This window comes from Microcaecilia unicolor, chromosome 12 (genome assembly GCF_901765095.1).
Source record: "Microcaecilia unicolor chromosome 12, aMicUni1.1, whole genome shotgun sequence".
NCBI classification, from domain to species: Eukaryota; Metazoa; Chordata; class Amphibia; order Gymnophiona; family Siphonopidae; genus Microcaecilia; species Microcaecilia unicolor.
This window is the reverse complement of record NC_044042.1, coordinates 105,885,164-105,899,602: the sequence shown is the minus strand read 5'-3', so window position 1 is coordinate 105,899,602 and position 14,439 is coordinate 105,885,164. Positions and strand designations below refer to the sequence as shown.

The following is a 14,439-nucleotide window of genomic DNA, read 5'->3' as shown; positions in this document are numbered from 1 at the left end:
CCCTGCATCCAGTTACACAAATATTTCATCTCTCTGCATCCTAAACGTTCACTGACTTCCACTAGGGGGCAGAGAAGAAACTTTTCCACATCAAGCCTGTGTGGCATTTTCAGGTGCCTTCCTGTCTTGCTTTCTTGGAGAGGAGGAGACATCACTTTTCCCCACTGCTCTCACATTGGCTGGGTAAAGAATCAACGGAATTCCGTGAAGACCTTGGTACCTTGTATTGGACCAACAGAAATATTATCCAGTGATGCTGTGAGGCGTAAGCTTTCGATTTCACACAGGTCTCCCTCTTGAGATGACAAGGCCTCTCTTACCTAAAGCTGCATCTTTCTACATGACCAATAAGGCTACCAGGTCTCTCTGCATTGCCAGATGCAAAGTGAAGTGAGCCATCGTCACTGTCCTGGCTAACTGTCCTCCCTACCTCCCAACGTCTGTTCAACCAAAGACAGTGAAGGTCATCGCCATAACCCATGAGTGAACACTGCCACACCAGAGAAGACTCCACAGGACCAGGCATTAGTTTGGATCATTTCACATGCTTTATTTAAGCAGTCAAAATAATTAAAAACATCTCAAATTATTATACATATACAAAATAGGTACAGATCCTTGGTCACTATTACCCCTTCCTCCCCCAGAGGAGCATCAGTCTTTAGGTTAGAAACTCCCGGAGAACAGGGCTGAGAAAGGAAGAGATGAATGGCAAGAAAGGAACATCAAAGGAGGTCTGAGATAAAGAGGGAGGGAGGGAAAGAGATGCAGAGTCAAGAAAGGGGACAGAGGGGGACAGAAGGATCCACCTGCTTCACTTTAAAAAGACAGAGGTACACACTTTGGTTCTTTTTTTCAAAATTGCTTCTTTATTTAAAAAAAATGTGTAGAAATAGCACCTTTTAAAAATTCCCTTGTGCCCCTGGGCAAAGAGCTTGTCCCTGTGGATTATAGCACCAATGAGCCCTGCAGCTTCACTGGAAATCAGTGAGCACAACGCACAGGCCAATGCGTTCCCTCTACAGGACCTGAACTAGACATCAAAGCTTTCCCACTTCAGAAGATAAAGTCACTTAGCATCTTTCATCAAAGTTTGAAACTCAAAACCTGGGGATAGAAAATAAAAAAAAAAGGAAACAATGCATTGACTCTCAGCTTTGATTTTGGAAGCAGGATGAGTGAGGTAGCTTTCCAAAGACGTAACACAGATCAAAAAACTGGGTCTCATTTCCTCGTCTTTTACTTTTTTGGCTCGTGGTCTGAACGTTGACCTTAAAAAACGCATTGTCCCTTTTTCTTTCTGTTTGTACTGCTCAGCGTGACAGAGAAAACTTCTTTGCTGACTCACCAAATTGGGAAAAAAAAATCCTCGCCCCCCCCCCCAAAAGACATTTGCATATTTTTTAAATTGTTGTTATAACATGAGGACAACAAATACCAACACACGTTTCATTTTTCATATTTATTTTTGCCACCTGAACAAAAAAAATGTTGAAAAAAAAGGTACATTTACAACGACTTTGGCATGTCACGTCTTCCTTTCAGTGATACTTAAAAAGAACAACCAAGGCACAACCCCAGCACTGTGTGACTTATAAGTTAATTATTTTTCCAACTCCAGGATTTGGTTTTGGTGGGGTAACTTTCAACACTTTTGACGAGCAAAGCATCAATGTCTTGTCCCCACAGGAACAATGAATTTTCAAAGTGTTCCTTTGTACATTTTTGGGGAGAGGTTGGTTCCGAGAACCCCCCCAAATCTGTCTTCAAGGGGTGAAAGGTCAAGCAAGTGGACCCCATTCCTGGACTTCCTCTTTTTAAATGGGGCTGTTTTTTGCAAAGGGGCTTTTTAATACTTTAACGGAAACAAAAAAAGTTTTAGAGATGATGGATAGAAAGACAAATTCAAGTCCATGTGAAATTCTCTTTTTCTGGAGGTGGGGTTTAGGAGAAGCAGACTGGGCCAACGTCGAAGCCAAATTCCTGGTCGGGTGCGCCAATGTCCATGGGGGCGATATCGATGATGGGAAGGCGTTGGTTTTTCGTTGTTGTGTATGCAATAACGGTCTTGCCCCAAGTACCGGTGTGTTGCTGCAGGCGGAGAGGATGAAAGGAATGAAACAAAAAAAACCAAAGTTAGAAAGGTTGGCACAGATATTTAAATCCAGATACATAAATATGGACATACACACACACCTTCTAAGCTTCGAAGTGCACCTATTAAGGCTAAAAAGATATATTTTTGGAAAGTTATGAGAACCTGAAATCGTCGTAAGGCTCCAAGTGTCCTAGAGTGGTGAAGTTCCATCTCATCCTCATTCCAAGGCTGACACATTCACTTTTAGAAGTTTCAATGACATTACCATCCTATTAATAACACTCAGCAGTGTGGCTCAGCAGATTGAGGCTAGCTATTACACTGTAACTATCCATCTTAGAAGGAAATATATTTGACTTCTAGTTAGCTTCATATTGCTTCCAGCTAATCGCAAAAGCCATATCCCAGGAGTGTCTGTTATCACTCATTACGTCCTAGGAATTACTGAGCAGCATGTGACCAGGCCGGGATAGGGGATTATGGGAAAGAGATTTACCGTGCAGCCATCTTCTGTGACAGAATAGGTGAAGCGGCTGTTGCCTTCTGCTCTGATCTCAATCTCATTGGAGCCTTGCAGGAGCAGGGCCTTCTTCAGGTTGCCAGTCTCCTGGTCCATGTAGGCAATGCTGTTCTTGCAATGGTAGGTGATGTTCTGGGAGGCTTCAGTGGACATGAGACGCAGGAAGGTCAGTTGGATGGCAACATCAGCTGGGTTGGATCCCTCACCACCATATTCGAACTGCCACAAGGTCAGAGACAAAACACATAGTTTAGCTAACAAATCCTCATTCCTAGTGTGGATAAAATGCATGCAAAGAACCTCATTCTCCCACTCACCTGGAATCCATCACTCATTGCCTCGCCAAACCACACATATTTCTTATCCTTGGGGTTCTTGCTGATATACCAGTTCTTTTGTGCAATGCTAGCCTGGGTTGGGTAGACGCAGGTCTCACCAGTCTCCATGTTACAATAAACCTTGATGGCATCCAGATTGCAGCCCTGGTTAGGATCAATCCAGTAGTTGCCTGAAAAGGAAGGCCAAGGAGAGAGATCCAGGATAAGTTTTGAGAAGCAGGTTGTGCAGGGTTGAAAAAGAAAACTGTCAGCTTGTAGCCTAGGGTAGAACTTCCCATTGATCACCTGTGTTATACAGCAGAAAGGTTAATTGAATGATTTGAGACATTTACTAAACTGTGGTACAAAAATCACCATAGTGATTACTCACTAGATCTTGAACACTAATGTTCATTACTGCACGTTCATTTAGAACCAGCACACCCAGTGGAAAAGGGAATCATAGAGAAGGAATAGCAGGCTTACCGCTCTTCCAGTCAGAGTGGCACATCTTCAGGTCACGGCAACTGCGGGCAGGGTTCTTCCTGGTACCTTCGGGGCTGCGGATGTTCTCGATCTGCACGCTCAGGGTCTTCAGGGTGGTGTCAACTTCCAGATCACGGTCGCGCATGACGTTGGCGTCATCAGCTCTGTAGTAACGGCCGCCATCATGGGATTTCTCTTGAGGAGGCTGAGGGAGGAACTGGAAGTCGAAGCCACCGCTGGGTGGGCCAGGAGGTCCGGGCAAACCAGGAGGACCAGGGGGTCCCTGTTGGAGGAAAGCATAGATGTGAATGGAAGGTTATTCATTGCCTATATAAAATACAATTAGTGAGAGCACCAAGAATAAAAATGTATCTTGTTACTCACAGCTGGACCAGAATCTCCATTACGACCACGTGGGCCAGGTGGGCCAATAGGACCAGGCAGACCACTGTGTCCATCTTTGCCAGAGACACCAGCAGAACCAGGGGGACCCTAGAAAACACAAAAGGATGTGTAATCAGTAAAGAAGTCGTTTGTGCTTCATAGAAAGAGGAACAAGTAATTTCTAAACAATATTTAGTTTCTAAAACACATAAAGACATGTAATTTGAAAAAACAATATTCTCTATTAACCTGTCTATAAGTACAATCTATCTGTTTATGAATATGGTTGGAGACTGAAGACAGAACTGTTGAATGCATTGTACTTACTCTTGGACCAGCAGGACCAGAAGCTCCAGAAGGACCTTGTTCACCAGAAGATCCCTACAATAAATAAGCAACAGGTCATTGAGAGAGGTAAAGGGAGGTCAGTAAAAGCAAACAGGTGTGGGGTTCCAAGTGTTACAGCAAAAGTCTTTAATGTTTGACTTAGAGACACCCATAAGGGAGGCCTGGGTTAATATGGTTTCCACCTAATCTGTGTCTTCCTCAGAACCGTTGAAAAGAGGTTCCCAGATGCTAATGAAGATTGTGGAAGGTACTGGCTGACAAGCTCACACTAAGTTCATTTAGAAAAACACAAAGGTCGTCATCTACAGTAGATGTGAGGCTTGTCTTTCTCATTGGGCCTAAAACCTTCTCAAAATAGAGTACATTAGGACCATCCCTGCTTCTTCCAGAGGTATTGGCCGAGATCAGTCTCTCCAAGCTACTGAATGAGCCACTGTATTGAAGGCCCAGTGTCTGCTGTATCACAGGCCCACCTCAAATGAAACGGCCCAAGACTCGTTACTTTACATAGTAGAGTAAGATCTAAATCTGATTTTTAAACCTTGGTTTAAGGTGCTCGTGTTTTCAAAGCCCCACGCTTGACAAAGGTGTAACTTTTACTTACAGGAGGACCAGGTGGACCCTGACCACCGTTGAAGCCTCTGTGACCCTTCATGCCTCTTTCACCCTGTTCACCCTGTTCACCCTTGTCACCACGAGCACCTTGAGAACCCTGAATAAAGGAAGAAAAATATCTTCTTAGCACTTGACCAAAAAATTCTCAAAACAACATTTTAAAATTAATTTGTGCTTTTGCTTCAAACAACGAACATCTGAACAAGGAACTTACAGCAGGGCCACGAACACCAGCAGGACCAGCAGGGCCAGCAGGACCAGCAGGACCCTAGAAAAAAAGAGAAAGATACAATCATTGGATGTTTATACCACTGATGGCTACTGTTAGTAAATATCATGACCTTTTCATTAGTTGAAACAAAATAGTCCCCCCAAATTTTTTAACCCCACTGCAGACTAGCAAGCCCTCTTCTTACACCCCCAAAGACTTCAGCAATTACCAGGTGCATGAGGAAATTTGGGTATTAGAAGACCATACAGCCTTTGAGTTTATCTTTAATTAAATTACCCTTGATGGGTCACTTAACTGGGATGTTTCAAGACTATTCTGTCATTCTCCCTTCACTCTTTCCAACAAAGGTTGTGAAAAAGGCAGTGTTCGTACTTTGGTTTCAGGAATTTCTTGGTTTTCAAAGAAATATACTTACAGTCTCACCACGATCTCCATTCTTGCCAGCAGGACCGACTGAGCCAGGAGCACCAGGGGCACCAGGAGCACCAGGAGAACCAGCTGGGCCGTTCTCACCACGATCACCCTATTTAAAACAAATACAAGACATTTCAGAATGAATTATGGAGATCCACACAATTACAGAGTCAAAAGTTCAGTCATAAACCAGTGACACGTTTCAGGTCAAGCTCACCTTAGGTCCAGCAGAACCATCTCGGCCAGGAGCACCTTCAGAACCAGGAGAACCCTAGAGGCAGACGGACACATAGAATGGGGTTCAGTAAGTAAAAATTGCAAATGGGTCTCTTTTGCTAAGCATTATTGGTGAACAAGATTGCTTAATTATTAGTTTCCATAGAGTGGGTCTATTGGCTTGACTTGGCAGTAGCCAATCTGATGAGCATCTGAGTTCAGCAGAGTCTTGAAGAGATCAGAGCCAAATGTTTGGTGGAGTTCGATTTTTAGCATTTGTTGATGTGATTGCGTGATATGGGCTACTCACCTCACGTCCAGCCTCGCCAGAAGGACCAGCCAGGCCAGGTGGGCCAATGGGACCAGGGGGACCACGCTCTCCACTGGGACCACCAGGACCTTGTTTGCCAGGTTCACCCTATACAAGGAAAAAAGGGCATGTCACACCAAAGAAGAGGACAGAAAGAACTGGGTAACAGGGCTCAAGACAGACAGAGGTCACCTTTCTCACTGAAATCCACCTAAGTTCAGGTCTCAGTATCTTGATTCCTGCTGTGTACAATCTCTCCTCCCAACCCCCTATCACTGGTCACAGGTGCATAATGGAGTATCTCCATTTCATTCTGCTCTTCTTTTTAGCTTATTTCTCTCTTGCTTTCTTAGTAAATTACACAGATGCCTTACAGTGCAACCATACATTTTTATGACCATCACATTTAACCCATTCAGTTATTGCATGATTTCTGGCTCAAAGCTAAGAATTCTAGGTGCTACTCACAGTTGGGCCTGGGAGACCAGAGAAACCTCTTTCACCTCTCTGTCCGGGCAGACCAACAACACCACGCTGTCCAGCAATACCCTGAGGACCTGGGATACCAGGAGCACCCTGGAAACAAGAAAGGTAGGTCAGAAACAAGGCTCATAGAAGCAAGGTGTCTGCTTTGGTTCTTGTGCATGATAACAACAGTGTCCATTCTCTACATCCCATCCAAATCGTGCTGCATCAAGATGTGTGGAGTGAGGTACAATACTCTTTGCCTTTATTCTTAGGAATTTATTTTAGATTTGTGGTAAAGTCTTTTGCTGCAGATAGCTCTTCAGTTACTATGCCATGTTGTCTCCGAGTTGTACAAGGGCTATCTCTGTGTACTTCTCTTCAGTTATTAAACAAAGAGGGATTGGGCTTGTGACTTCTTGACAGAAGGTTTGGGGTTTTTTTTTCCTGTTGTAAGCTGTATAGATGGGGGGGGGGGGGGGGGGGGAGGGCATAAACCTGTCTTCTGGGCCAATGGTCTACACTCATCTGTACAGGTGAATCCCTGAACAGATCCTTCCCATGATTCTTCCCACAGAACAGAACTCTAAACAGCCCACTGGGTTTTTGTCAGAGAGTGATGGCATTCAGCAGAGACTGACAGGTACTTACAGAAGGGCCATCAGAACCAGGAGAACCTTTCTCGCCAGATGGTCCAGGTGCACCACCAGGTCCAGGCTCACCAGGGCGACCAGCAGGACCAGTCTCACCACGACCTCCCTTTTGACCTTCCTTTCCACCGGGACCAGGTGGACCTGGGGGACCAGCATTACCCTTGGAAAGAGAGAAGCAAACAAATGATTTGAGAGCACAGGAAATATAAGGAGATTGATGCTGGTAAACACACCTACACAGGCCTCATGTTGTGGGGATAGGGCTGAGGGCTAATTGACACAAAGGAATTAACAGAAATCCAGTCACATTATATGTGAAGGGTTTCTCAAGTCATTCATCTATCTGCAGCCTGCCAGCTGTAAACCACTAGATCTCGGGCTGGGATAGCAGGTTAAGCTAATAGGAGATCAAAGACCATGCCTGAATACTTCTCAGTGGTTCATTGCTTCCTTTCCCCTGGGTTCAGAGTCCTGCAGGTTTGGCCTTTACTTTACTATCTCCCCCCCAACTGGTATGCACAAAATTTACAAAAAGCAAAAAAGAAATCAAACAAACACACAAAACCCCTGAAGTACTTACAGAAGGACCAGGGGGGCCAACTCTTCCAACAGCACCGGGGAAGCCAGTAGCGCCCTGAAGAAAAAAAGAAAATGGACTTGATTGCTTATAACATCAACTGCAGGAACTGTTCCTTCTGCAATGACCTTATTGGAAAGCAGAGGCCAGCAGGATAGTAGGTGACCCTGATCAGGAAGGGTGGACAGAAAAGCAATCTGATGCATGCACAACATAGGGGACATTATTGTGTGATATGTGCTTCACAATTCCTAGTTCTGTTGTGTTTGTATGAGATACATGTGTGTGGACAATGTCTTCAGCCAACACTAGTTGAGCCCCACACCTGCTGCTTCTCAAAATCTAGTAAACGCCAATCATGGGTACCCACAAGAGGTACAAGAGAGGCCATTTGCCCACTTCCCCTGGATTTTAGTGACTACGTTTAGGTATTCCTTGCTCCTCTGAAACTTTTTCTGAACACTCATGGTAGCAGTCTTTTCTCAGTCTGTCTTTTCTCTCTGGCCAGATGAGCTGAGACTAGATATTAACCCTCTCCCTGTTTTTCTGTTCCTGATAATCAAGTCAGACGTGTCGGTTTCTACCTGCTAGCTTGGGACTGCGTACCCTCCCCATGGTACATCTCATTTCTCCATCTGATCTGTTTTGGGGGGATCATGGGCTAGATTATGGCCCCAGTGACTACTGAAGAGGTTTATCACTGCCTTCTGCTAGCAAACAACTTCATGCTTTTCCTGGCTGGTGTTGCTTGGAGTCCTACAGTTAAAAAGGCAATGAATGGTCTGGGTGCCCATGCTGGGGCTAATTAAAAAGGCCATATCTTTGTATAAATGGCTTTAAAAAACAAATTGCCCAGACTAGATGTAAGTAAAGGTATGAGTGTGCCCCAACTTTTCTGAGCTATTCTTGGAGATGGGGATGGTGTTTATGTGCAAACACTTTACATAATATGCATGCATGTATGCAAAATAAGTCAGGAAATTGGAGCAACCCGATTAGCAGGTTCATTTCAAAGGGAAAGCATACAAGCACTTCCTGTTTGGAAACTGGCAAAATGTAGACACACCTTGACTGCACAAGTTAGGCAGCCTGTTCTAAATTTACCCTGAAGACCTGGTATTCTAGCTGACTGGCAAATTTTGCTTTTCAACAAATATAACATTACAACTGGAAAGAACATAGGGCTTGCATAGCTACATAGACATCTGATGTCAGTTACACATCAGTTTAAAATAACTCGTTTTCACAACTTCAGTCATTAAGATTTCAAAAAGCAACATTTTGATGGGAATAGAGGCTTAAGCCTAATAAATATTAAATCTGAAAAATGCCTGCTTAGGAGGTGTAGATTTCAAAAGATTTTACTTAGTTAACTTAAGCAGTTAGCTGAGTAAAATCTGACAAGTGCCCTCCCCTTCTGTGGCTCAAATTATCCATCACCAAGGGTGGGGCAGAAGGAGGACAAAGCCAACAGACAACGCACAATGATTTCAATTCAAAATCCCCATGTGTGATTTTAAGCATGGCCAACTCTGCCTTTTCAAAAGGGAACATGTGCTTGATGGTTTATACCTCTGGTCCTACATTTTCCACCTGAGATTTAAAAATTCCCCTTTGGCTTTTTTTTAGCCTGTCTCCTGTTTGAACTTCAGGGTCAAAATATGGCTGCCTACTATCTTTATAAAGTCTTTCTTTCCTAGGAATCCAAGAAAACCAGCCAATTGGTACCCTCCCCTACTATCGACTGGTTGATTTCTTGCAACTTTCTGCAGCTATACTGGGAAACGACATTAACAATATTCTCTTTCACTCAGGTAGCTTCATATTTCTATTTTAGTTTGTCCAAAGTTTCAAGAGGTGCCTAAGAACCATCTTTTTACTCACAGGGGGTCCAGCATTTCCACGTTCACCTTTGGAACCAGGGGCACCAATAGGACCCTAGAAAGATTTGAAAAAACAAAGAAACAGGAAATGTGAGCTCACATTTAACTCCAAGGTATACTGAGAATAATCCACACAGCAAGAAGAAGATAGCGCAGGAATTACTCACAGATGGGCCGGCGGCTCCAGTTGGGCCGGCAGGACCAGGGACTCCAGCATCACCTTTAGCACCATGATCTCCAGCTTCACCTTTGGCACCAGGTTGACCATCAGCACCCTACAGGAAAGAATCATGGAGATAAGTAGGAGAATCTATGTGTTGGAGAAAAGACAAAATAGAATCCAGACCAGGTAATGGAGAGTGTGGATATTTACTTTACTTTACTAGATTTGATGACACATCTCACCAATTAGCTCGAGGCATGTTACAGAAGTAACAATAATTCCAATGAACCACATTAATTCATTCCCCCACCCAAGAGTAGTTCCAACCTAATGTGCAAATCTTGCTCCAGAGTAGCATAAGTAAGAATTATATTTAAATGATCAAATGCCACAACTTTAACCCTAGTTAACAGAAGACACTACAGCCAAATTCTCATAGATCAAAAACCTTGCTATATAACTGTGTTTTCAAATTCATTCATAAATGCTGAATAACACTTTGCAACCCACGATTCCGAAGGAATGGAATTGCATAATTTTGGACCCATCACCGTAAGCATACGCAAGCAGGTAGACTGTAGTTTAATTTCTCTAGGTACATTTAATATGCTTTTTGAGAGGAACACAGTCTCCTTGATGGCTCGTAAATCATGAATAGATCTTTCAAATATTTGGAAGCACCCAAACGTAAGGCACAAAAAACAGACAAAGCAACTTAAAATTCAATAGGCAACCAATGCAGTTCTGCCAAGACAGGGAAGGGGGGACAATATGAGCCTGTGGTTTTTGATCAACAAAGAATGAATGGCCTTAATCTGGACTAACCGTGGTCTTTTTAATTGATATTTTTGAAGGCCGCAATAAAGGGCTTTACAATAGATTAGCCTTGCAGCGACAAAAGAATAGAGCAAGATGGCTAAATTCTTAACTTCCAATAACAAAAGGGAACAACGGTGCAGTCCTAAACTAGAAAACAAGATACAAATTATGGGTGTAATCTGACCATTGAAAGACAAGTCTTTATCTAAACAAACACCCAAGCTCTTCACAAGCAAGTTTTCAGTCACGGGAAAGGCAGCAATAGATTGGGGGGGGGGGGGGGGGGGTCATGCAAACACATGTGCAAAGATGTTAATGCAGCGATGTCATCAGCATAAAGGTGACAAGAGAGGTCAAATGTTTCTATTATACAAACCACGGGACTTTGGTATAGATTAAAAAATAGTGGAGGTCGAACTACCCCTGTAGAAGTCAACAGGTGAGAAAGGTGGTATCCAAGTTCTGATCATCCCAATGGACTGTTTGGGATCTATCTGTTAGAAAGGAAGACCCCCCCCCCCCCAAGCTAGCACAAGTCCCCCAAGACTCAAATCAGTCAGTCTTAACAATAACTGATGGCTCATTGCATCAAATGATTCAGACAGGTCTAATATAATAAGAAAAGCATCATTGCCTTTATCCAAACTAATCCTGATGTTATTTAACAAACAGACCAGAACTATTTTGCTTCCATGACACCTTTCAAATCCAGACTGTCAAGGACTCAGTGCACCAGAAACCTCCATATAATCAAGTAATTGTCGGTAAACAAGTCTATCAATACATTTGATTAAAAGGCCAATTGTGAAACTGAACAATCAGAAGATCAAGCACTTTGATCTAAGATTCCATTGTTAATAATAGGCTGGACAATGGCCTTTCCACAGGTTCTCAAGCAGCTGCAGGCAAAGATCTGGCAGGGCAGGGGGATTGGTCCTTAAGAGACCAATCAGGCCAATGGGTAGCAGATACCTCATGCTAAGGTGCGTTATCAAGTACAAAAGCTAATGTGTCCACCAGTTCCTAGTAATTCTTACATGACCACCAATTCTAAGTAGCAGATAACCTTCTGATCACTGAACCCCTGATAGATTTGTTGCCAATTCAGATATCAGAGAAGTGATTGTGTAAGGAAGGTGGCACCAGGAACGTGACCAGAATACTGGTGCTCACATACTCCTACAAAATTTCATAGTACCCTATGGAGCTTTGTAAGGCTAAGTGCTTTGAAAATGAGCCCATTATAAGGGTCCTGTTTAAATAAGGCGCGTTAGCATTTTTAACGCACCTACAATTAGCACGCGTGACTACCATGTAGGCGCCTATAGGGATATTGTAGGCACGTACACAGTTAATGCGCGTTAAAAATGCTGACGCACCTATAACGTGGCTTAGTAAACAGGGATTCACACTTACATGTGCCACTTAGAACACTGTAAGTTTCAAGTGCTCGCACGGAAGAGGTAAATGTTTATGTTCACGTGTGTTTATCTGGATCTTGATATACCGCTTTTCACAACAAATCAAAGCGGTGTACAACAGAAAAAATAAAAACAAAAGGAAAGGTATGCCAATAAAGGCCATAGGGTAGAGAGAAAAAGGGAGATAGATTCAAGATGGGCAGGGGAACAGAGAGACTACCTGTCACCTAAAAATGAATCTTCAAGAAAGAAACTTATGGAAATGCCTGAGAAAATAAATGGGCTTTGAGGAGACAGTTTAGCTTTCAGAGCAAGGGGTAAAGAATTCCAGAGAAAAGGAGCTAAATAAAAAAATAGATGGGCACATTGGAAGGTAGCTGTCTACTTTCCGTTATAGGCATCTTATGGGAACTTATATATTGGCACCAAATTATAGAATTGGCCTCCAGTGTCCAATTGTTGGTGGCTATTAAAAGACCCCATCTGAACCAGCTACTGTGTCTTCATTATGAGTTTGCTAGGAGGCCACCCAAAAATCCTGGGAATTCATGTCACACCCAGCCACGTCTCCTAAAGGCTACTGCTGGGACAGTGTGCACAGGTGTGCTTTTGAACATTTCCGATACAAGATTTCAGTACTCACAGGAGGACCAGCAAATCCAGCAGGGCCAGGAGGACCATGTTCACCACGCTCACCCTAAAGCAGGATGAAAAAGAAAAGTGAGTGCAATCAGTAAAGAATCACCCCCACAAAGAGGCAAAAAGGGTAAAGGTTTGTAATGTCAAGGAAGGGTGACTTACAGGGGCACCACGGGCACCGGTGGGACCAGCAGGTCCAGAGGGACCAGCTTCACCCTAAGCAAAGAAAAGAAATGCATCACTACTCATATTCACTGAATCTCAGAACAATTATATCTATTACAGAGCACTTTTCCTCCAAAGGGGACCCCCAAGATGTCTAAGTTGTTATTTCCAAAGGGCCGGGTAGCTCTCACATCAGCTTAGTCCACTGAACATTTCTTGCTGTTGCTGCTTAGTTATAGGCAGTGAGTAGGTAACAGATTCAGAACTGGAACCCGAGAGTCTTTCTCTTAGTCCCATGTTCCAACGCCGAGAGGATACATTCGTTGTGGGCCAGGCAAAGAACAGGTCGCTGGTCAAAAAATCTGTTACACAACCGAACTGAGGAAGTGAAGTTAGGTTCTTCCACAAGATCTTGGTATTGGCTGAACTTTCAGAAGTCCACTTCCTCCAGTGGGATTGTGGGTTTTAACTCTGGGGGAGGGAGGTGACATCAAGACAGGGCTAAAATCTAAGGACAGTGCTTTCTAATAACATGGGACCATCCAGAGTTAACATGAGGAAGAACCTGAGCTATTGTCTTTGAACTTATTGCCTGCAAGTTCTACTCCATCTGCCAGTTCATCAGGAAGCAGAGTCCTGATCAATGTACTGCACAAGCAATCGCTGGTACATTTTAGGAGCATTGCTCACAAATTTTACGTGGTCGTTCACAAAAATACCGACCCGACTTTCGAAGAAAATTAAACTATAAAAATTAAATAAAAATGAATTAAACTAAATCAACTGCCAACCCGATTTAAATGAGTTTCAAAAAAATTGCCCTATACGAAACGGTCTATGCTGTTGTCACTTCTGGCCTTGTGAAATGCATTACTAACACTGGTGTTCAAAAATCGCTGGTTTTCTAAAACTTGTTGCTCACACAAAACAAATTTGCATGCATCAGGCCACTCCTTAGAGGGAACATTGGTCCTGGTGTCACTCTTACCTTATCACCAGGAGCACCAGATGGGCCAGGTGGACCAATAGGACCGGTCAGACCTCTTGCGCCATCTTTGCCAGGACCTCCATCACCACCCTTTGCACCATGATCACCCTGGGGAGGACAACAGACATAGTGGTCAATGGTTCTGAAAAAGTCCGAGAACATGGAGCAATGCGCAACATCTGCTGGTGCTTCACATGGGGAGCAAGGCTGCGAGGGACTGTTGTGGGCATGCATTTGTGCGGTTATGTGTATGCTAGTGTAGTTGTGGACAGAAATGTGGAAGATGAGAAAGCAGGAGAGAGAATGGCAGGGAGAAGGCTGGATAATTTGCCTAGAATTAGTCTTGCACAGAGGGCAGGAAGGCGACGTTCGTTGACTAAAGCTTTATACTATGTTTTCTTCTAAGGCCTAGACTTGTTTTGGGATACTTACTCTGTCACCCTTTGCACCAGGCAGGCCAGCGGTACCACGTTCACCGGGCATTCCCTGCAGACCAGAAGGACCTTGTCCACCAGGGGCACCAGGAGCACCAGCTTCACCCTAAATTGAGACATTGAAGAAAGAAAAGGGTTGAAACCCAGAGAACCCTGGGAGACAGCAGTGATGCTCAAAATATGATATACTTTAGAGGTTATTGTATGTCAGCAACTCTCCTCCTACTCTCCTCAATACACAGAACCAAAATTCACCACTGATCCACAAATCTCTCTTTCTAATTCAGGTCAC

The 14,439-nt window shown here is 43.7% G+C and overlaps 1 protein-coding gene across 1 annotated transcript in view; it reads right to left on the bottom strand.

Moving 5' to 3' along the window:
* Nucleotides 1–525: 525 nt before the first annotated feature.
* COL1A1 (collagen type I alpha 1 chain) overlaps nucleotides 526–14,439 on the bottom strand; it is a 37,015-nt gene continuing 23,101 nt past the window's right edge. Inside the window, exons 32-51 of the mRNA XM_030220859.1 lie at nucleotides 14,146–14,253; nucleotides 13,714–13,821; nucleotides 12,723–12,776; nucleotides 12,565–12,618; nucleotides 9,686–9,793; nucleotides 9,520–9,573; nucleotides 7,639–7,692; nucleotides 7,057–7,218; nucleotides 6,409–6,516; nucleotides 5,941–6,048; nucleotides 5,632–5,685; nucleotides 5,416–5,523; nucleotides 4,983–5,036; nucleotides 4,758–4,865; nucleotides 4,133–4,186; nucleotides 3,806–3,913; nucleotides 3,422–3,704; nucleotides 2,936–3,126; nucleotides 2,595–2,837; nucleotides 526–2,091 (exon numbers count right to left, since the gene is read on the bottom strand). Of these exons, the coding sequence (XP_030076719.1) occupies nucleotides 1,945–2,091; nucleotides 2,595–2,837; nucleotides 2,936–3,126; nucleotides 3,422–3,704; nucleotides 3,806–3,913; nucleotides 4,133–4,186; nucleotides 4,758–4,865; nucleotides 4,983–5,036; nucleotides 5,416–5,523; nucleotides 5,632–5,685; nucleotides 5,941–6,048; nucleotides 6,409–6,516; nucleotides 7,057–7,218; nucleotides 7,639–7,692; nucleotides 9,520–9,573; nucleotides 9,686–9,793; nucleotides 12,565–12,618; nucleotides 12,723–12,776; nucleotides 13,714–13,821; nucleotides 14,146–14,253 (2,268 nt within the window). The 3' untranslated portion in view covers nucleotides 526–1,944. The remainder of the gene's footprint in view (nucleotides 2,092–2,594; nucleotides 2,838–2,935; nucleotides 3,127–3,421; nucleotides 3,705–3,805; nucleotides 3,914–4,132; nucleotides 4,187–4,757; nucleotides 4,866–4,982; nucleotides 5,037–5,415; nucleotides 5,524–5,631; nucleotides 5,686–5,940; nucleotides 6,049–6,408; nucleotides 6,517–7,056; nucleotides 7,219–7,638; nucleotides 7,693–9,519; nucleotides 9,574–9,685; nucleotides 9,794–12,564; nucleotides 12,619–12,722; nucleotides 12,777–13,713; nucleotides 13,822–14,145; nucleotides 14,254–14,439) is intronic.